General features: G+C 39.8%; 1 protein-coding gene across 1 annotated transcript in view; it reads right to left on the bottom strand.

Moving 5' to 3' along the window:
• MRC1 (mannose receptor C-type 1) overlaps positions 1 to 23,700 on the bottom strand; it is a 102,098-nt gene that overhangs the window by 55,298 nt on the left and 23,100 nt on the right. Inside the window, 5 exon segments of the mRNA XM_049777532.1 lie at positions 709 to 819; positions 2,727 to 2,884; positions 6,911 to 7,093; positions 10,782 to 10,928; positions 13,565 to 13,678. Coding sequence (XP_049633489.1) covers positions 709 to 819; positions 2,727 to 2,884; positions 6,911 to 7,093; positions 10,782 to 10,928; positions 13,565 to 13,678 — 713 coding nt within the window.

Here is a 23,700-nt window from a genome sequence, read left to right as displayed (position 1 = left end):
CATAGCATGACATTTGTGGAAAGAACATTCATTTCTCCTTTATTTCTGTCTAAGAGAAGTGAGAAAAGGGAAAAGAGGAAGAAGAGCAAGGCAACCATCAGATAGGAGAAGGTTCCACATACACTAATACTGGGTTAGATGTGACTTCATTACAGAGATCCCCTTTCTGGCACCTTCTAGAAACATGAGGTCTGTGGGAAGCTTAATCTTCCAGGTTAGATTGGGTCCTCATGACATGACCTTGCTTTATTCAGCTAAATTGAATTATTACAGTCTCTACTTGTTGGCCCCAGCCTTCTGCTGAGGACAATTTCCAACAGAAAGAAGCTCATCAGAAATCCTGTCAAAGGACAAAATGATTGAGAAGAGCTTGTAACTTTAGTTTCAAGGGAGCTGTTGGAAACTTCAGAGAATGGCGTCATCTTTGGGCCCAACTCTACACAGCTTCTTCCCTCAACTGCCTTCCTCTTATTGCCTCACCACACTCAATCCATTGCCAGTTTTTCCTTCCAAATACCACAACCTTCTGAAAGAAGCAACACACACCTGTATTAAGATAAGAAACTTTCTGATAAATAACACCAATGCCAGCACTGAGGGATGACTTATATCCACTAGAGACATACATAAGCAACTGCATGAGCCAGACTGCATCAGTTACCTCATACTTGCTGAGATGACATTAATTTTGCACACCCTTTTACTCACCTTCTGGCAGCCAGCCTCCACTGGGACTATTCCTGGGCTCTGGCCTTGAGATTTCATCTTACAGATGTAGCCCTGAGGGAGCTCACAGGTTCGATCAGCCCAGAACCCATCCTGCAGGAGAAAGTGGACAGTCAAAGCAAGAAGGAATCGACTGAGCACTAATAATACCTTCCTGGAAAGGGGGCCACAGAGTCCACTATTTTTTAAGATTTTTTTTCTTTTTTTCTTTTTATAATAATAATTTTTATTTTGACCAAAGTGGACTCTCTGAAAAGGAAAGGTACTTGCCAAGTAGACAGGGAATCCTGCTCTGGCTTTAGGTATGTGAAAGAAGATGGTGGCCTCCATCTCCTTCCTAGATTCAATGTGAGAAAGTGCTTGAGAGAAATAGTTAGGTGAGCAAGGGCATAGGTGGTAGTGGGGAGAGATATTGGTGTCATCTCCCTGGCAGTGACAATGAACAGTGAACCAAGCAGAGAGAAAGTTATGGGGTGAAGGAAGTACCACCACAACTAGCCAAAAGTGAAAAGAACCCTAAACCAGACAGTCATAGCCTTCTTCCTCTTTCTGCAGAGAAATTAAATCCTTCCTGTTCTTGAGCTCTGCCTGCACTCTGCTTCAGGGTATCCCCCCTTTTTAGAGATGAACATTTGAAGAATATAGGGAAAGTTTTGGGGGGCTCTCCCTGTCATTCTGTATGTCACACTCCATGCCACCATCCCCTGCCATTCTGCCACTCAAGCCTTCTGTGAAAGATGCTTTCAACTTGCAGATTTGGGAGTAGAGAGAATAAGCAACAGACTTTACATGCAGGAGGCCAGTTTACAGCAGCAACACTGTTCCTCTCCTCCCTCCAGTACCAAACTAGAATAGTAGCCCTCCCCACCCCACCCCCCAGCACAGTTGGAGTGGCCAAAACCACCCCACCTCCAGTTCCCAAAACTGGCTCTGTCGCTTTCCAGCTAAGGCTGTGTCTTCTCGCTCTCCATGCTGGCACCACCTGCTACCTCTAACAACCTCCTAATCAAACCATTTCTGGTTCTGACCAACTCTGAGACTGTCTGATTTCCCTTCTCCACTTACCATTTTACCCATTCTTTGGGTAGCTCACATCTGATCTTAAACTTTTAGTGCATTCCAATAAAAGCAATCCCAATGAGTTAAATCACATTAGCTAAAATAACTGAGCAAAAAGTCAGGGTCAAGCACTAGTGTATTTGTGTGTGTGTGTGTGTGTGAGTGTGTGTGTGTGTGTGTGTGTGTGCTAAATACATCAACCCAGTTCAGTTTCAGCTCCACCAACTGAGTAATGAACATTCACTATACCCATTTTGAAAACTGGGAATGAAGTCAAGGAGCAGAACACAACACACACGATTTATCTCTTGTTCACCAAAGAGAGACTGATAATATTTTTCTTCATTAGTTATATTTAGGGTACAGAATAGAGTCAGAGTGGACTCAAGAGTAGATCACTTGCTTTGCAATGTGTGCTATTCTGGCTTTGATCTTCAGCATCATATCCACATGTACGTGTTCACACTCTTTACATGAAATATTTCAAATATTTTCATATTTGACAATAACATGTAAGCTTTAATAATTAAAATAATAAATGTAATCCTACAGGGACAGATTCCAGGCTGTGGGAACCCATAATAGGTCTAACTAGATCTATACCAACTCAAGGTCATCAGTCAAAGTATGAACCAGTGCTCTGACATCATCTATTAAGTCATATGTCTTTAATTCCTAGCAGAGTAACACTATGACTATTGTCACTGGTCAATGTCATCCCTGAACAAAAAGGTTGTTTATTCATTTCCTGATCCTACTTAAAATTTCACTGGATCAGCTGACTTAGAAAGACTCAAGAAACTGGATTTTAATTTGGGTTCCACTTTGGTCTATGTCATTGAAGCTAGAATTGAAACAACTGAAACAATGACAAAGCATAACTGCAGTATCAAGGAAACAGCTCTGGTTTTTGTGAACATGGGTCACCGCGGGTGTCTTACCTGGCCTTTCATCACAGTGCAGTCTTCCTGCCTGTTTTGTTCATGGCTCGGCTCTCCAGGAAGCCATTTGGTGAATGTCACAGGGGTCCCATCGGTCCATTCAAAGTACATATGAATCTTGATGTCATTTAAGCCAATCCAGAGCTCATCATCATGCTCTAAATGGGCAGAAAACATAATCATCATTTGCACAGTTTTCTTCCTGCCAATTCGGAGGGTCTCAAGAAAGAAAGGCCCCATGCTTTGTCGGTAACAGATTGGCTGCCCTGAGGTTCTAATCACCATGAAAGACCAGCCTCTGGAGTGTGGGTCTGGCAGACACGTTGAAGACTGAGATGTCAGGGACATTTGGAGCTGTCAGGTTGAGTTTAAAGGCATATGCTTGGCACTGTGAAAATGCCTGTTCATTTGCCAAGTGCTGAAATCCTATCTCCTGGGAGCTGCAAAGATGAAACTGAGGCTGGATTGTCATTCCCCTCTATCTTGTCAAGTTTCTTTTTATTGTAAATAGCACAGCAAACATGCTATGTGCAGAGTATTGAAAATATTTATTGAAAATGAAATAAAAATATGTATTGAAAATGAAATGAAAATATTTATTGAAAATGAAAATATTAAAAATATTGAAAAATGATTTATACTCAGGGCTATTTGTCTACTAGAAATTCCTATAAGTTTCTCAAAATAAGATGTTTCCAGGATGCTTTCATTGTAGGAACTATCTTGTTATCAAGAATATTCTGGATGAGAGCTGGAACCCTCACAGTGGGTAGGATGTTTGCCTTACATGCGGCCAACCAGGGTTCAATCTCCAGCACCCCATCTGATCCCTTGAGCTTAGCAAGAGTGATTTCTGAGCACAGAAACAGGAGAAAACCCACCAGGGATGGCCTAAAACCAAAACAAACAAAAAATAAAATGTTCTGGATAAAAGTGATCAGTACGGGGAGAAGATACATAACCTGTCTCCTCACATTAGGTCCTTACTTATGAGTGTACAATTAATCACATAATCACTTTCACCATGAACTAAAAAACCAAGTAAATAAAAATGGAAACAAAGCACCCAGTTACACTGCATCAAATCTAGCTGGCTATCCTAAATAACAGTAGCAAACAGTGAATGTATTAAGCATGAAAATTCGATGAAGAACTTTGATTTTATCAGTAGTCATAATCCTAAAATTCTAAATATCATTACTAAAATGGAACAAGATTAAAGGTCTGAGATTTCATGGCTAAAATCACACATTGTCCATATTTTAAAAACTAATAAAATAATTTAAACTTTCTCGAGACCAGAGTGATAGTATAGTGGATAAGGTATTGGACCTGCACACACTCACCTGAATTTGATCCCCAATATCCCACATGGTCGCTCTAGCCTCTCAGGAGTGATTCCTGAATGCAGAGCCAGGAGGAACCCCAGAGCACCACTGGGTTCAGCCCCAAAACAAAAAAAGGAAAAAATATAAACTTTCATATCTAATCTATATTACTATAAATTTTATCATGAATATTACTACTAGAGATTTTATCACAAATATTTCATTTCATCAAACTGGCAATTCTTGTCAAATGATTGTCCAGAGGATCCAATAGTAGAAAAAGGAGGAAAAATGTCACACAGTGTAGGAGTTTCCCTAAACTGCAAGGTCTCTTCCTTCTCAAAAATGTCATTCAACCCTGCTTTTGGAGAAGTTCCTGCCTGGCCCAGGGCCAGCCCACCAGATGTTTACAGAGTTTGAGGCACTACAGACAGTGCCAGGATGATTTGTTTTGTTCCCTTCACTTAATTTGTCAAATCACAAGCTTTCTAACAACATTCTTCAACACTAACCTGATAAGCCCTGCAGGCTCACCAGTTCCAGTCTAATGAAAGCCTAATTCCAATTAGAATCAAAGATGAGATGTTTGTTTCCTTCTCTTTTTCCCTTACAGTGTCCATAATCACCAAGCAGAACCTTGATCCTACAAAACTGCATAAGGAAGTGGCGAGTTTTGCCCACTGAGTGGGTAGAATTTGGTTGTGGAACCTTAGTTGATAATGACCCTAACTTCACATGCAGGCCCCAGCTTATCCATTGCAGGTCATATAAAAGCACTATAATTAGATCACACAACTTTTTTTTTTAGGGCTGGAGAGTTACTAAAGGAATAAGGTTCATATCATGCATTCAGCCAATCCTAATACAATTCCCAGCACCACATGGGTTTCCTGAACACCTCTGGGTGAGGTCCTAAAGTCCCTTAAGGGTTTCTGGGAATAGACCATGTGACACTGGAGAGACCCCAAACTCAAGCCCTCGATTGGAATCTCCTGCCCAGCTGGCCAAATATCATTCACAGCTACAACCTCTGATCTATCTAAGCATCATTTAGGAGCAACTGTCCCCTCACCCCAACCCAATACTAACATTTTTTTGGCCTCTATGTGACAGACAATGTTTTGAACTCAATGACTAGATTTGCATCACCACTACATTTATCTTTGAGGCACACCTTTCTCCATAATACAAAAGGATGGTATTTCTAGTGAACTTGGATGCATTCTCGAACTGAATTTAAAAGCAGCCCTTATCATCTCACTTTCCAGAATAATCAGAGCGCTGACCATAGCAGGTTCTATCCCTTCTCATTCTACAAGTAAGAGCCACACTGAGGCTATCTCTGCACTGGTCTATCTTTCTCAGTTGCAGTTGTAAATTTTATTATTTTGTTTTATTAGTTATCTTTTGTTTTTGGTTTTTTGGGGGTGGTGGTGCACACCCTGTGATGCTCCGGAGCTATTGCTGTCTCTGCACTCAAAAATCATTCCTAGTGGTGCTCAGGGGATAATATGGGATTCTTGGAATCAAACCCACGTTGGTCGCATGCAAGACAAGCATTTTTTTCCCTGCTGTACTATCTCACTGGCTCCACATTTGTGAACTTTATTTATTTTCTCTACTACCCTGAGTCCATCAGATTAGTCCATGATTTCCTTTGCATTCCCTAGCCTGAGTTCTCCAGGGTAGTGTGAGAACACTTGAGAAACTTAGAGGCTACAAAGTCTGTTCCAATAACCCACTGGTTCCATGAGGTGGGCAGGGAAAAAATGGGTTCTGGGGTCTCAGGTGGTAAGAGGCCTAGTTTTGGGAAGCTTTTCAGCCTCTCTCAAGGGACCCCATTTTCCTCACTTCCTTCTCTTCCTGCCTCCTCACCTCCTTTCGAGGTTCAGTCCTTCAGTATGCCAGGAAGTGAACCCAGCACCCCATCAGCCCTTCTTTCTGTTGCTTTTACCAAGAAGTAAAGTGCCAGAGAAGAAAATGAGCATCATTTAATCCCAAGCACTGCCATGAGGTTCTTTCTTCCTCACCCTTCTGGGAAGCTTCCGCAACTCATCTGACCCACAGTTAATAATGATGTGTTCCAGAGCCAGGATTGAAAAACCTGGCTATCTTTGGGTGTTCATATGTTCTATGTATTTCTTAAATTATACACCTGGTTTTGAGACATAAACCTAAAAGGTGTAGGCCAATCTCTCACCACCTGGTAATAAACTCGATTTCTCTCACTGCTCAACATTCTTGAAGCATTTACCTGACTAAACATAAAACCAAAGTTCATTGAGAAACCTTTCTTGCGAAAGAAAATTAGAAATTTAAAAAGGAAAAGTCACCCTCCCTCAGGATCATTCTCCAGCCAATTAAATTTTGTTGACGAGTTGAAGAAACATGTGTATAAATCCAGATTACATATTTAAAAAAAAAGATCTTGAATTATCCACGCATTGATTATATCTGTAAAGAAAAGGAACATCCAGGGGAAAAAATTCTTTAAATTCTGTGGCTGGAACAAATAGCATAGCCAGGAAGGTGTTTGCCTTGCATATGACCGATAGAGGGGGAAGGTCGATCCCCAGTATTCTATATGGTCCCCAGAGCCTGCTAGGAGTAATTTCTGATCACAGAGCCAGAAGTAATCTCTGAGCACCACTGGGTATGGCCCCAAGCCAAATAGATTCTTTAAATTCTTAGACAATCTTTCTATTTGAGGAATGATAGTAGCATTTATGTTGAAATGTGTGTTTAAGTAAATGATTAACGGACCATATCAAAGTCATCAAATGTCATGTGAATGGTCCCATTTTCCAGAGACTGGTGAGTAGGGGGAAATAAGAGAGCTGATGGTGAGAGGCTTACGATAGCCCAGCTGGGAGAAGATGAAGCCAAACTCCTCGATGCTGTGGATACTCGCCAAATCACCCTTTTCCTGCCTGCAGTCCAACAAGGCTTCCTTCTGGATCTTTTTCTCTCTGAAAATCTTGTAACAATGTCCTGCATATGGCAACCACTGGTTGGGACAGCTTACAGGCACTTCATTTTCTGTAAGAATAAAAATATTTGGAGAAGTCTTTCAGTTTTCACTGCAATTTTTTTTCTCACCCTGAAGATAAAATGGCTATTAGATATAGAGAAAGAAAGGTGATCTATCTTTATGTTTGGTCATGCACATTTATAAAAGCTAGACTGGATTATATGTGCTTTTAGAGTAAAATATAAATGCCTTCATCTTTAATTTTAAAATAAATGAAAAGATGTGTTTGTATGGAGGGGTGATGGGTAGAAACTGAACCCAGGGTCTCACACATGCAAAGCAAGTACTTTACCACTGGAAATCTTTTTTAATTATACCTACAAGGCCCCTTGATATGATCCATGAATTCAATTTTCCCTGCATTCTGTCAGCAGCACACCTGTACTGACTCACGGTATGGATTCTAGAACTATAAAAGGTTTGTCATATCCCACTATCCTTACACAATTAGGATTGACTTCAAGTTATGTAACTAGGGAGGTACCATTCCTCTAGGTGGGATAAAATAATGAACTGAAGTAGAATTGGAAGGCATCAAGACTTTTTTCCTCTGACCACTGTCTTGTCTACCCCCAAAAGATTTTCCATGATTGTGGGGTAAATCTCAGCGTTTCCTTTGCAAAAGAGTTCTGGGGCAAGTCTGAATCGGCATGAGTTGTGTGGTCCCAGACAAGCCACCTCACACCAGGCAAAATACCCATGTATGGAAAACCATGTCAGTCATTTCAGCACTCACCTTTTCTGGTGTTCTTTTGTACTAGAAATATTGGAGATCACAGGCATCAAGTGTAGCCCTTCTCAATGATTATTTAATTCAACCAGGTATCGTGGTCAACATCCCTTTTTGTTTGCTGTTCATCTGCTTCTAATATATGTACTCACAAATGACTCTCAGAAGAGCTCAGGGGACTACAGAATGTATCAAGGACTGAACCTGGGTTGACTGGACCCAAGATCACTACTTGACTAGACACACTTGCTAAGCCTCTGGCTCCACGGTTTTCTACTGAGTGAAGGTTCAACTTTATAGTCTTGTCTTTACATTGCAGAAATGTACTAGACAGTCTTGAGCTCAGAAAAATTAGATGTCTGAAGGCAAAGGTTCCCCTTTTTTTCTCCATCTGCCCCAAACTGCAGATTTTGGTACTTGGCATATGTAGAGCAGCTGGGCTCAGGAAAAAAAAACAACAACAACAACAAAGTTTGATTTGAAATATAGTCGAAATTCTCATAACCACTCTCCTGATACTATGTCAAGCAGAAAATTAGTGATGTGTCTTGCTTTAAAAGGGAGAATCCTCCCAAATAAACATTTATTCCTATAATGAAATGTGACACTAATCTGAAATATGCTGGAGACTAATCACTTTATTCAAATGAGTAAAGCAATCTTGAGGCCCAAATCCTGTATTATAGATATAATACCATACCACCAGAAAATACTCAGAGGCCTCTAGAACCACCAACAATAGTGTTCACTGGGCCACCAAGACACCCTTGAGGTGTGGTGGGGAATATAATGCCAGGTATCATACACAGTCTTGAATTTACAAGGCATGAGCTCTGGCTTTGTTCCATATTTCCCAACCCTATATAAAAATTTAAAAAAAAATCTCCTTCCCTGAACACAGTTGAGATGTCAGATGTGTCCAGTGGTTCTTATATATGTTATTAACTTGTGTAACTTATGTTAGTATCACTCTGGAGCCCTCTGGTGGAAAATTTTAATCTTGCTGCCCAAGAAGCTGAAAACAAAGTCAGCAAATGCTGAGGGTTTCAAAACTGAGACAGATGAACTTTAAAACATTTTTAAAACATGAGAACAATCCATGGCCAGGGTATTCCCTGGGACAATGACAGTAGCTGGCCTGATTTTAATCAATTTCATCCGACAGAAATAGAACCTGAACTCCAATGCAATGCATGGCAATATTTTAAATTTGCTGATCGCTGTGTCAAAAACAAACAAGCAAAAAATATAGCAAGTACAGTTCATGTTCATTGAACCCAATATTCTCAAATGCTATCTCAAATACTATCAAATACTATTCTCAAATACTATCATTTAAATATGTCATCAATAGAATATTATTTTATGCTAAATCTTAGAAGCTGGTATCTCTTCTAGCCCGTCTCAGTGGGAAGACACCACATTCCGAGGGCCAAGTGACCACATGTGGTTAAGTAGATACTAAACAGGGACGGATGGACACAGAGCCCTGGAGTGATGTACTCACAGGATTGTGTTACCGGGACCACCAGGTACAGGGTTAGTCTCTTGCCTGAGAAACCACCTGTCACTCCTGTGGTGTAATTTCATCTCCAACATGCTTGACTTTGTATCTAAGCAGGAATGAGTCATCCAGGAAACAGAGTGATAGTAAAGCAAAAAAAGGTCAAGTGAAAGCCGGTGAGTGATCAGGGCAAGGCAGAGAGAGGAAGAAGGATTTACTGCCTACAGAACAATATGGACAAGCTTTCACAGGAAGACCAGTCCTCAAGCTTCCCTTTTACAGATGAGGAACCTAAGCAGAAGGTGAAATAAGGCCAGCTTACAGAATTCCGCTTCCTGGACCAGGGAAACTAAAATAACTGCCCCCTCCTTACTCAAAGCACAATTCTGAGCCCTCTTAAGAGGGATATCCCCCCCCCCAATAAAGGGGAGAATTCTGCAGACACACAACAATCTCCAAAATAATTATAAGTGAAAACACTCAAGAGTTTCTAGTAAGCTATAAAACAGTGAGAAATGGTTATAAACACTTCTGTTTCAATATTTATAGAATACCAAAGAAAAATGAACAGACAACCTGGAAACATTTTTTTTACTAGGGAGGAAGGGAAATAGGAGGTTAGAAGGAAGGGGTGGGAGAAAATGTGGGAGGTAAATTTATTGCTATGTATACCTTTGGACTTTCTGGGCAGGGCGATCCTATTTCTTAATAGAAGAAGTTGCTTTTAAAAGTTGAAGAGGAAAAGAAGTCAAGCATGCCACATCATCAGATTTCCAAGCGGATATATAGAAGCACACACACCCTACACAATCCTTTAAAATATTTAAGTATTTCTTTAGAATTTGCTGATGATGGAGAAAGAAACATGGAAGTTTCTTTTGGTCCATGTAGTAGCAAGAACTCATTCTTGACTCAGCAATTTTATTTTTCTGTAACATGATAATAGAAAGCATAATTGAAATGTTTTCCTAGCATCTAGTTCTATATAAGAAAAATAATCAACTACAATTATTCTATTTCTTTTCCAGTAAGGACTTCAGTGTAAGATGTCAACACAAGCAACACTGGAAGCCAGATAAACCCTTCATTAGCAAGGACATATAATGGCATCCCTTTGAGGGGAGTCAGAGTGATGGCCCAAGGGGCTAACACAGGCCCTTGCAGGTAGGAGAACCAGGTTTGATACTGACACTGCTACTCGTTGACCCCAGAAATCGAGCACAACAGAGCACAGAGCTGAGAGCAGGTCTGAACACTATTTATTTCCTTGATTTATTTCCAGTGTAGTCTCTTGTGTAAGGTTTGTGTGGCCTCTGGATATCATTTCTTTTTGAAAACACCTGCATACAACTGCCTACCTCCCCTGGCAGCTGGTTGAGAAAGTCAGACTTTGTTTCTCTCAAAGGCCCTGCCCAGGTCCACAGGGCCCAGGACACACAATCCACTTGTACAGGTGACTCACCTGTTGGAATAATGAAGGGGTTCAAGGTGCTATTTCCCTTCTTACAGATATAGCCGAGTTTCTGAGCACATTCCAGATTCTCCCATTTGGCATTTTTTCCAGGATTTAGCGACACGCAGCTCTTCCCTGGTTCAACAGAGGGACTCCCTTTGGAGGAAAAGAAAAGTTAAGATGAGCTTCCAACAAGTATTGTATGCAGAGAGCCTTCATTCTGGGTTTTTTTTTTTTATGTAATATATTTTTTTAAATTTATTTAAACACCTTAATTACATACATGATTGTGTTTGGGTTTCAGTCATGTAAAGAACACCACCCATCACCAGTGCAACATTCCCATCACCAATGTCCCAAGTCTCCCTTCGCCCCACCCGACCCCCGCCTGTACTCTAGACAGGCTCTCCATTTTCCTATATTCTTTATTAGGACAGTTCAAAATGTAGTTATTTCCCTAACTAAACTCATCACTCTTTGTGGTGAGCTTCCTGAGGTGAGCTGGAACTTCCAGCTCTTTTCTCTTTTGTGTCTGAAAATTATTATTACAAGGGTGTCTTTCATTTTTCTTAAAACCCATAGATGAGTGAGACCATTCTGCGTTTTTCTCTCTCTCTCTCTGACTTATTTCACTCAGCATAATAGATTCCATGTACATCCATGTATAGGAAAATTTCATTCTGGGTTTCACTAGACCCAGCATTCTACCCTTTGCTGCACACTCACAGTTAACTATTGAGTGACTGCAGAGCAAAAGACAAGACTAGTGCTCACCATATTGCAGGATAATTCCAGGGCCTCACTGTTTACTCTCTAAGCATGTCTCTTTAACATAGCATGTTTTTATCTTACCAATGAATAAAATTAAAATGTCAAACTTTCAGAGCCTTCCTGCTGGAGTAAGTGGGTAGAAGAACAGGTTAGTTCCTCATAGAAGAAAACATATTGCAAATTTGCCCTACTCTACCAAGGAAATACCTATTCCTCAAACGAAGTCAACCAAACACAAGACCCAAGCCAGAGGATGTCTAGACTTGGGAAAAGCTTCTCTGGTGAGAGCAAGGAGACAGAAAATCAGTGAAAAGCAAAAAGAAAAAAAGGCCAGGCCAGAAGTAAAAAGGTAATGTCTAAAAATGCACAAGCTGGGCCTCGAACCAACACATTTCCTCTAGTTTCTCAACTTAACCCACTCAAGAAACCCATCAGATGAGGTTGGAAACTTTCATTCCATTTCTTACCAGAAATGGAAAAAAGAAACAAATAAAGGCAGGCATGGGTGCTTGTGTTTCTGAAACCCTTTCAGTACTTCAGCGTTTAAAAAGAAAAAACTGAATTTCTAAAAACTAGCATCACCTCAACCTTAGAGACAAGGTGAAAGAGGCCACAGTTTGTGAAGGTCTTTGCTTTGTGAGAGACATAGAAACAGAGCATAGACCTTACTTTCCTTCCTGCAAGGTGGAAATCCTGGTACCTGCTCCCCAAAGCCTTTACACAAACAAACAAACAAAAAAAACGCCTGTGAGTGATAAGTTTGAAATGGTAAAAGTAACTTGTTGATGAGTTGGAGAGATCATACAATGGGCAAGATACTTGCCTTGTCATGCAGCCAACAAGGAGTCAATATCCAGCGTTATCAAAAGTGACCCTGAGCACAGAGCCAGGAGAAGGCCTTGAGCACAGTCAGGTGGGGGGGGTCCCCAAAACAAAACCAAAAAATTTAAGACTCAAAATAAAACCCAAAACTTGTAAGTGTGACAGCCAACCTGATGATACTGAACTAATATCACACTTATAAAGAATATATTAGTGCTAGGAGGAAACATCAAGAAACAATACATTTTGAAGGTTATTAGTTAATGGTTATTAGTACATTAATTAGTAAATATGATACATTTATTTCTCAATAAAACACTGCTGACATCTTTAATAAACCAATTACGAATCATTGTTGTTTCCCATAGGTAATTTTATATCTGAATTAATATTTCTGTATTATTTTTGTAAAATCTCACTTCAAATGTGAGCATATTTTAAAAATATATTTTAAAAAATGTTATTCTTTAATTCAATGGCATAATTTAATTTAGTTGAGTGAATGCAGGTGGTTGAATATTATAATTATCCCTACAAAAATAAGCAATAAAGTGATCAGGCTAACACTAATTTCATAATAGAGAATAAATCTAGTCTTCTAACTAAAACTATCATTGTCTAATGATCTGGTTGAGTCCAACTGGAACTATTCAATATACTGTGACTAAGTGAGTAGACAGACAAATCAAATATTCACTCACAAGGAAAGGCATATTATATTCCCCCAAAGTCATGCTGACTTCTCATGTTCCATAGAGAAGGAGTTGATTACTATGGCAAGACTCTACGGACAAATTTAAACACATCACACAGGGGAAAGAATGCACTACAGGCAATAATCTCAGAGTAAAAACTAATCAATTCAAATGAAAAATGTAACCTTTAGGAATTCCTCTCATACTTAGTATGAAAATTATTTCATCATATTTATTTTTTAATTATATTTTTTAATTTTTTTAAATGGGGAAAGGGCTCCTAAAAGGTGCTCAGGTGGCCCCAGGGCCACTCCCAATAGTACTTTGGCCAACCCAGCCAGATTTTCAGTTCTCAAAGATGTTCAATTGTCCAGAGATGGAGCTTTGTGGGAGCCCAAGCACAGTGGGGGCCACCAGGACTACATCAGTGATGATGAAGGCTCTACATCTCCATGGCGACCAGACTCTCTGGATTAATCCTGTCGCAGACATGCTGAAACCTACCTGGTAGCCAGTTCAGATACCGGAATGGTCTTTCATCACTCCACTGCCACCCGCTGCTGAAACTCAAGCTATTCAGTCCAATCCAGAGACCCAGAGTCAAGGTGCTGGTTAATCCTACAGAGAAAAAGGACAAAACAGAAAACAGATTTAGGGAATATAGCAACATCAAATTCAGGGTTAAGTGTCTTGAGGTAGTTGTATGAATCATCCCTAACACATCTCCTCTAGTACTCTGAGGAGAGGATCTCAAAATTAGGTCAACGCTCACCTCCACAGATTTTCTTAAAAACCTAACACCAGAGCGGTGCTTTCCTCCAGGGTGGAGTAACAGTAGGAAGGAAGGAAGGAAGGAAGGAAGGAAGGAAGGAAGGAAGGAAGGAAGGAAGGAAGGAAGAAAGGAAGGAAGGAAGGAAGGAAGGAAGGAAGGAAGGAAGGAAGGAAGGAAGGAAGGAAGAAGGAAGGAAGAAGGAAGGAAGGAAAGGAAGGAAGGAAGGAAGGAAGGAAGGAAGGAAGGAAGGAAGGAAGGAAGGAAGGAAGGAAGGAGGAAGGAAGGAAGGAAGGAAGGAAGGAGGAAGAGGAAGGAAGGAAGGAAGGAAGGAAGGAAGGAAGGAAGGAAGGAGGAAGGAAGGAAGGAAGGAAGGGAAGGAAGGAAGGAAGGAAGGAAGGAAGGAAGGAAGGAGGAAGGAAGGAAGGAAGGAAGGAAGGAAGGAAGGAAGGAAGGAAGGAAGGAAGGAAGGAAGGAAGGAAGGAAGGAAGGAAGGAAGGAAGGGAAAGAAAGAGGGAGATGGGGGAGGGGATCAGGGCAGAGAAAGAAAATTCAATATTTTCAACAGTGAGAATAATAATTCACCATATTTAAAACAGCACAGTTGTTCACTGACTCACACTTGACTACCTCAGTCTCCACTGTAAGAAAGAGAAGAAAATTGAGACTCTCCCAGGAGTTGAAAGAACAATCACAGCTAATGAAGACAAAGTTTAGGTTTAATTAGAATCTTCTGAAAACAACAACATAGTTCTGGATATTCCCAGGTTTCATTGTAATCAAATGAACAGTATCAAAATCTAACTAAAACTTTGGACTATTTCTCATTCACTTATATCTTTATGTCCATGTCACATATTGAGATGAATAGAGGTCAGTGACTAGCTCCAGAAATCACAGCTCACAGGTATTGCATCCAATTCCTTAAGTATTGATCGTTTGTTTAGAGACATGTGATCCGAACTTTGCCTGGAATTGATTCAGCACCAGGCCCAGAGGCACTTGCAAATGGAGAACCTGCCTGTTGATATTGATTAGGCTGATATTGATCAGGTTGATATTGATTGGTAGGCTGATGCTTAATAAACAGAATTGGATTCAACACTGGATGTATTTTAACCTGATGGAGAGTAAACCCTTCATATGACTTCCTGGAATAAAGTAATAAAATTAAACACTGGTGGGGCCAGCGGTAAAGCATTTGCTTTGCATGTGGCTGACCCAGGATAGACCTGGTTCAATTCCTGGCATCCCATATGGTTACCCCAGCTTGCCAGGAGCGATTTCTGAGCACAGAGCCGGGAGTAACAGCTGAGCATCCCTGGGTGTGTGACCCAAAAACCAATCAATTAATAAACTACTCTTTGTTTTGCTTTGTTTTGTTTTGGGGTCACACCGGCAGCGCTATGGGGTTCCTCCTGGCTCTATGCTCAGAAATTGCTCCTGGCAGGCTCAGAGTACCATATGGGATGCCGGGATTCAAACCACATCCTTCTGCATACAAAGCAAATGTCTTACCTCCATGCTATCTCTTAAACTGCTTTAAAAAATAAATTAAACATTGGAATATAAAAAATAAGTGATACTGACCGATTTCTTTTTGTCAAGAGTCCTAGAAAACTACTAAGTTTGCATGAGCAGTGCTAGCATTTTGCAAGATATTCATGGGAGATATTTGATCCAATGGCTCCATCTTAACAGATGAAAAAAATCAAATACAGAGACCTTAAGAAATGTGTAAGAAATGCTGAGGGAGTGCAGAGAGAGCAGTGAAGGGGCCACTATGACAATGAGAGTTGAAAATGATCAGTCTGGACAAGAACTGAGCTGAAAAGAGGAAAAGTGATATGCATGGTACCCCTTCAGTAACAATGAAAAAAGGAAGAAAGTGAGTCAGTGATAAAGAGAGAAAGAGAAGAGAGGAGAAAGAAAAGAGAGAGATGAGACAGAGACAGACAGAGAGAAAGAGAAAGAGCGAGAGAGATGTCTATCCCAGAGGCAGGCAGGGAAACTGAGGACACTGGTGGCAGGAAATGTGCACTAGTGAAGGTTGTTAGACATTGTATGACTAAAACTCAATCATGAACAACTTTGTAACTGTGAAAAAAAACCAAATGTATTATGAACAAGTTTGTAAGCCACATTGCTTAAATAAAAGAATTAAAAATATTTTTAAATGCTTGGGTCAGGAAACAAAAGATAAGAACTATATTTGAAGAGTCAAAGATTTGAGTGGAATCAAAAATTCAATTTGACTTTTTTCAAGGATTCAAAGACTGCTTACATTAAATTTTCTTTTGAATTATTTAAATATCCTTCCAAGTTAATGGTAAATGTTTGAATAGCTTTAAATTAAAAACAATGAACATGTTACTGCTAATACATGTCACTGCTCCTCCAAATAACGATAGAATTCAACGAGTATTGTTTGTGAAGAGTCAAACATTATTGAGTCAAATTCTCTCCAATGTTGTGATTTTACCTCAAAATAGAAATCTTTCACTTAAGGCTATCAGAAAGAAATAATACTATCAAGAGGGGCAATCTTTATATTATCTGAGTTTTTTTTTTAATCTCTGGAGTTGCATCATCAGACACAATGTGTTTGTTAAAAAAGGTAATAGGAATGAAATGATAAAAAAAAATTCATTCCTAACAACGCAATACTTAAATCAGTCCTATTATTCAGTAAGTTGTTTGCTCAATAATGTTCTTTTTGCATACAGTCACTAACATCACTTTGAGTATGTTACTATTAGCTATGTCTCTATAGGGTAAGTTAAAGAAGTTGTCTCATAAAGGGGGAGGGGATAACAGCTATATGTACTTCAAAAGCATCATTCTGAGTACTCAGAGGTCACTCCTGGAGCCAGGGGTCCTCAAACTTTTTAAACAGGGGGCCAGTTCACTGTCCTTCAGACTGTTGGAGGGCCAGTATTTTAGTAAAAACAAAAATTATGAACAAATTTCTATGCACACTGCATATATCTTATTTAGAAGTGAAGAAACAAAATGGGAATAAATACAATATGTGGCCCACGGGCCATAGTTTGAGGACCATTGTGTGGTGCTCAGAAGACCAGAGATAACACTGGGGATCATAGTGGAATCAGCCATGTGCAAACACCTTAAACTTTGGGGGCAGAGTGATGATGCAAGCGATAGGGCATTTGCCTTGCACACGCTAACCTAGGACAGACCGTGGTTTGATCCCCCGGCATCCCATATGGTCCCCCAAACCAAGAGCGATTTCTGAGCACATAGTCAGGAGTAACCCCTGAAAGTCACCAGTTGTGGCCCAGAAAGAAAAAAAAAAAACTTTGAACACATTTTCCATCTTTGACACTATATTTTACTGATAACTTTTTTTTTCGTTCTTTGATTACTCTCTCAAATACTGTGGAACATTAAATGACTTCTCTCATAAGAACTTTAAAGTTGTATGGAATTGAATGATTATTTCCACATTTACTGGGGTGATTTACTAGAGGAATAGCTACTAAAACTAGCATTCCAGAATTGTTCAATATAACATTCCCAAAATCAAATACTCTAAATTTTCTTAACTATATCACTTAAAAAGTACCCATAACTAAACTTTCAAAACTATAAGTAATCTACTACTTGTAGTAAGGATTAAAGTAGATTCTGTGTGCAATGATTTAACTAAATGACTATGTTTGGTATAATAAAAAAAGATGGTGACATCAAGAATTATCAATCCCTTGATAGTCCCCATTTGCTCAAGGGACTGGAGGTATTTTGTTTGTTGGTGGGGGGGCACACCTGACAGTGCTTAGGGGTTACGCCTGGCTCTGCGTTCAGGAATCATTCCTGAATGGGGGTTGGAAGAACCACATGGGATGCCAGAGAGAAAACCCAGGAGGGCCACATGCAAGAACCAATCCCTACTATCACTCTGATAGCCTGGAGGCTCTTTTGAAGAATTGAATTGCCACTTAACACAGAAACCAATACATAGCACATACCCAATAAGTGTAAGCTATTTATATCATTATTATTGCTGTTACTGCTATTCATACTTAGAGTTGTGGCAGAAGTATGATTGAAGCAATTCAAACTTCGTACCAAACAGATGACTATGCATTTGTTATTTTATATAGGAGCAGGCTAAAAATCTTTAGAAAGCTCATTGATTGGACAGGCTAAATATTTTCATTCTTTCGTAAGAATTCTCTGCAATGGTTCTCTGGCTATTTCTGACCTTTGCTCTAACAGAAGATGCATTCGTGCCCAATAATACACTGGCATATTTTTTTCTTTTTTATTCTTGCGGTCCGATTTGTTTTCCAAGCAGCTCCAAAGGAAATTGGCAAAATGATCAGGGAAACCAGCCAAATTTCACTTCCTATCTCTGCTTTCAGTTCTGCAAATCTTAATCCTGTACATATGTAGTGATAAATTTGATTCAGGAATTGAGGATTCAACAGCACGTCCTAACATTTTCGAAGGTAGAAGGAGAAGAGAGGACAATAAAACAGAGGTGGGTGCTGGTTAGAAATAGTTTCTGGGTACCATTACTTAGCCCTGCCGATAATGCAATGAGATTGCCAGTCACAAACAAATGCACTGCAGCCAGGACCTATAGCCAGGGAAATAAAGAATTTACTTAAGGGCTTTTGGGACCCCAGAATCTTCCTTATTTTATATATGAGACCAGGACAGGGTTTAATGGGAAGAGAATGGGTGGTAATTCAGCTACTTTTAGAACACTGGGTTACGAGAGAAATTTCTAAGTTCTTCTTTCTATTCTTTTATCTTGTCTCTTAAGTGGGGGGGGGGAACATGATTTTGGATAAAATACTGGTGTATGCTTGAGAAATCAAGACTAGTGTCTGGCACACAGCTGTTCAATAAAGAATAGCTCATTGGATATTGAGTCATAAAATAAAATTACACCTTTTAAAATAATATTTAATCTTCATATATCACATATCAAATAAATTGGTGGGAGAGGTTGGGGCTGTAATTGAGAGTGCTCAAGGGTCACTCCCAGCTCTGGACTTAACCCGTATAAACATTTCTGACAGTGATGGGAGAATACATAGAACCAGGAAGTAAACAAGGGCCTCAGCCTGTGTGTCATCCCTTTGAGCTACCTCTCTGGCCTCAGAAATCTTATTCTAACAGCATAACCCAGGTGGTGAGGGGGAAGAGCTCAAAGGACTAGAGAGCATTTAGGAATCTTAGGTACCACAATGTGCCTAGAACTCACCAGGGAGCTACTCCCCCAAGGTAAAACATCATTACTTTAAAGGAAAATTCAATTCATTTATTTTTAGCGAGGGTATAAAACATGTGGTTCAGTGGTAGAACATTTACCCCATATATATATGCACATGAACTGCCTTCAGTCCTTGTCATTGCAATTAAGTAAATAGAATAAAAATGTAAATATTGTTTTAAATTTAGTGTCACATTTCCCCAAACTAAAATCTATCCCATATATTTTCTAGATTCGTGTCCAATATATTCCAATAACCCCCAGATACAAGTTTCTTTGTGCACACAAAAAAAATTGTTCTATTAATTTTGTTCCTATAAATGAGCTTTTCTTTCTAATGTATGATATAATTTTTGTAGTTGAGGTAATGTAGTTATAATCACATTACTGTTTATGCTGTAGTATATGACATAACTGCACCTAATGGTCTAGACAAGATCCTCCACCAGTCCTTATGTAACTTGGGCCCACTCTTCCTTCCTCACTCCTCCGCTCTGCCCCATTGCTCTTCATCTCAGTACTGCAATCAAACACTAAAGTTTTGTCATCAATAAAACTGCACATTTCCTAGAGCTGTTTCTTTACACTGCACATAAAGAGTGAAAGAGATCATCTGGTATTTATTTATCTGGGTCCTCTGTCTTATTTCAGTTAACATGATCCCCATTAGCTCCAAGTTTTCAACACATAGCAAAATCTCTTATGTTCTCCTTGATGCATAGTAGTCCATTGAGGATATATATTACTGTTTCTTCATTCACTCATCTGTTGCTGGGCTGCTTTAGATCTTGGCTATTGTAAATAGTGCTGCAATGAACACAGGTGTGCATTATATATTATATAATATATATATATAAGTTAATGATTTTGTGTTCCTGGGATATATGCCTAGGAGTAGAATGACTCCGTGGGTCATATGGAGGACCATTTCTAACTTTTTGACAAGTCACCATACTGTTTTGTAATGAGGCTGACCCAGATGACATTCATGCCAGCAGTGAAGAGGGTACAATTTGTTTTATTTAATTTTTTAATAATATATTTAGGCATCATGATTACAAACGTGTGTAGTTGGGTTTGAAGAGGGTACCCTTTACAGCACATCCTCACTATCATTGGGTTCCCATCTCTCTGACATGTAGCAGTGCTTACTAGTGTGGATGAGATGATATCTCATTGCTGTTTGATTTGCATTTCTCTGAAAATTTAAAAAAAATGAACACTTTTTCTTGTGCCTATTGGCTATTCACATCTTCATTTTTTATGTTTTTTTGGTTTTTTTGAGGGGCCACACCCAGGTGGTGCTCAAGGGTTTCTCCTGGCTCTGTGTTCAGAAATTACTTCTGGCAGGCTCAGGGAACAATATGGGATGCCGGGGATCGAACACAGGTCAGCTTTGTGGAAGGCAAATGCCTTCCTTTCTGTGCTATTGCTCCAGTCCCTCACAAGTCTTCTTAAAGGAAGCCTGTCTTTTCCCCATTTTCTGATGGAGTTGTTTGGTTTTTGTTGATGAGTTGTTTACTCTGTATGCTTTGTTTGGTTGTTTTTTGTTTTGGGGGCCATACCTGGTGATGCTCAGGGGTTACTCCTGGGTATGCACTCAGAAATTGCTCCTGGCTTGGGGGACTATATGGGACGCCAGGGAAATCGAACTGAGGTCCATCCTAGGTCAGCCGCGTACAAGGCAAATGCCCTACCTCTGCGCCACCGCTCTGGCCCCTATGCATGCTTTATATATCATAGATATTACTCCTCTATTCGATGCATGCTGTACACATATTTTCTTCCATTCATGGGGATGTCTTTTAATTTTAGATCTAGTTTTTTTTTTTTTATGGCTAATCCATGATATTTTTGACTAAGGAAAGGAAAGCAGGAAATGCTAACAATCTCCATGAGGGAAGAGGTCATGCTTATCCAGATTTCAGTTAAAAGTTGCTGACTAAAATTCCATGCTTGGGAAAGAATCAAAATAGAATCTAGGTGAATTCAGTCTCTGAATCCCTTGGAATTTGTTTGCTCTCTGGAGGGTACCAACAACTGCGCTGACTATTAGAGAAACATTTCCAACAGAAAGAGTCAGATAAATGAGCAGGAATCAGAAATTCCTGTAGGCCCATGTTGTTCCACTCCTACAGAGAGCTGGTGAACTCAGTAGTAAACTGGGGGGGGTCAGAGCGATAGTACAGTGGGCAGGGAACTTATCTTGCAAGTCATTAAGCCAGGTTTGATTCTGACAATATCATATGATCCCTGAGCCTATGTAGAATGAGTTCTGAACATAGAGTCAAGAGTAAGCCCAGAGCATCACCAAAATGGCCCACAAACAAACAAACAAACAAACAAACAAAGCTAACCTGGGCTGTGGCCCTAGGTTTCCAGAAAGCCAAACATCTAGTAAAAATCACAATGTAATGTTAATGCTGTGCAGACTTCTTTCTATTCAACCAAAAAGAAACCAGTTTTTTTTCCCCATGCAAATAAGCACAAATTTCACCAGGCTCCAAATCCTGCTTGTTACTAGTCTTGAATCAATTACCTGGTTTTTGTTGTTTGTTTGTTTGTTTTTTATCCCTTTCTGAGCTTTCTTCTCTTTCTCTTTATTTTCCTGAAAAGTTGTAAGTGGTTGTTATTCTGATTGTTTGGCCCTCTATCAGAACCATCCTTAAGGCAATACAAAGCAGGATCCACCTTGATTAAAGATAGCCCCACCCTTCTTTCTCCTTTCCCTCTCTTGTTACAGCAAGAAAATGATAAATTTCTGCCTACATTGATTTAGAGAGTATTAATACACGTTAAGCACAATGTCCAACAATTCCAAGATTATTTCCTTTTAATGTATTCATTCATGATTTCATTCCAGAAAGGGTCGAGGAGTAGAAAAATATTTCTTATCCAATAATGCTTTGAGCATTTCCCAATCTCTCAACCAAAAAAAATGGAAAATTAAATAACTTCAATTTTTTTTGTTTGTTTTTGGGCCACACCCGGCGATGCTCAGGGGTTACTCCTGGCTGTCTGCTCAGAAATAGCTCCTGGCAGGCACGGGGGACCATATGGAACACCGGGATTCGAACCAACCACCTTTGGTCCTGGATCATCTGCTTGCAAGGCAATCACCGCTGTGCTATCTCTCCGGGCCCTAAGTAACTTCAATTTAAAAAAAAAAACTTTGGTCCTGGATCATCTGCTTGCAAGGCAATCACCGCTGTGCTATCTCTCCGGGCCCTAAGTAACTTCAATTTAAAAAAAAAAAAGTATACTCTGGAGTTGGAGAAATAGTAGAGCAGGTAGGGCATATTCTTTAACCCATAAGCCAGCCTGGGTTTGATCCTTGACTTCCAATATGGTCCCCCTTGAGCCCACCAGGAATAATTCCTGAGTTTAGAGCCAGTAGGTAGTAATACCTAAGCACCACAGAGTATGGCCCATGAACTAAATCTATATAAATATATTATTCTTAATATATGCATATATACTCATCTTAATAACCTGAATCTACTTTTGATAAAAACCAGACCTTCCACAATGAAACCAGGTGTAAACAAGTGAACACAAATAGCCTATGTGTGTATTTGTAGTCTTAAAGGAGAGAGGAGACAGACTTAGGAGACACTGTTGTAAAAATGGCTCACAGCTAAAGAGAAGATTGGAAGCAGAGAAGATTGTCTCTCCAATGTGTGAAATGTTGGAAATCCCAAGTAGAAGAAAAGGCATCTGGAAAAGACATAAGGTAAGACAGCACCCTGTGCAGATGGAAAACAGACTTCTCTTAGCTCACAGTCATGAGACAGAGGAAAGAGATAGAGGGAACAGATGACAGCTTCTTTCTGGGTATCAGGGGAAGATTTTTTCTTAATTATCTGGTAGAAAATGAGAGTCCCTCAGGATGTTTTGGAACCTGGGCAATCACATAATCAGGACTGAGTTAGTATGTGAGGCCAAAGAAAAAAGTACAGGGGTTAAGGCATATGTCTTGCATATGGCAGACCCTAGTTTGAGTCAGAGCATTACATTGTCTCATAGCACCATCAGGATTGACTCCTGACCACAGAGGTGGATGTTATCAATGAAAACAGCTGGGTATGACACCAAAATCCAACCAAATCAATAAAAGCCTTAAAGTTGCAAAAGTATGTTAGTCTAATAGCTGACCAGACTGGAGTGGGTGACTCTAGAACCTGGCAATTAGGAATGCCTCTCACCTCCACACCCAGTCAGTAATGGTCTCCACTAAGATAGATACTAGCATTTCCAGCAAACTTCAGCTCTTTTACTTTCACAACTTAATAAGTACTAAAAGTAGTATCAGTGACACCTGAAAACCAGTCAAGTCTGAGAATTAGAGATGGGAGGCAATGGGAACTTAGGGTTCTAGAGCAGAGCATGGGTTGACCCTGCTGATACAGGAGCATTTGTTTTATCAGCTTAAATTTTTCTATACTAATGGAAGGCATACAGTTTCCTGTTAGATCCCAAATCTTGGATAAGCATGATAGCTCTACCTGATGTCCAGGAGCAGCCAAAGCACCCCCAATTACCTGTTTAGGAACAACCCTCCCTTATATCTGTCACCCTGGTACTGCTCTATATGCCTTCCATATCTCTGATTCTGTGACCTCCAAC

Source organism: Suncus etruscus, chromosome 7, assembly GCF_024139225.1.
Source record: "Suncus etruscus isolate mSunEtr1 chromosome 7, mSunEtr1.pri.cur, whole genome shotgun sequence".
NCBI classification, from domain to species: Eukaryota; Metazoa; Chordata; class Mammalia; order Eulipotyphla; family Soricidae; genus Suncus; species Suncus etruscus.
The sequence above is the reverse complement of the archived record's forward strand: the minus strand, read 5'-3'. Positions and strand labels throughout refer to the sequence as shown.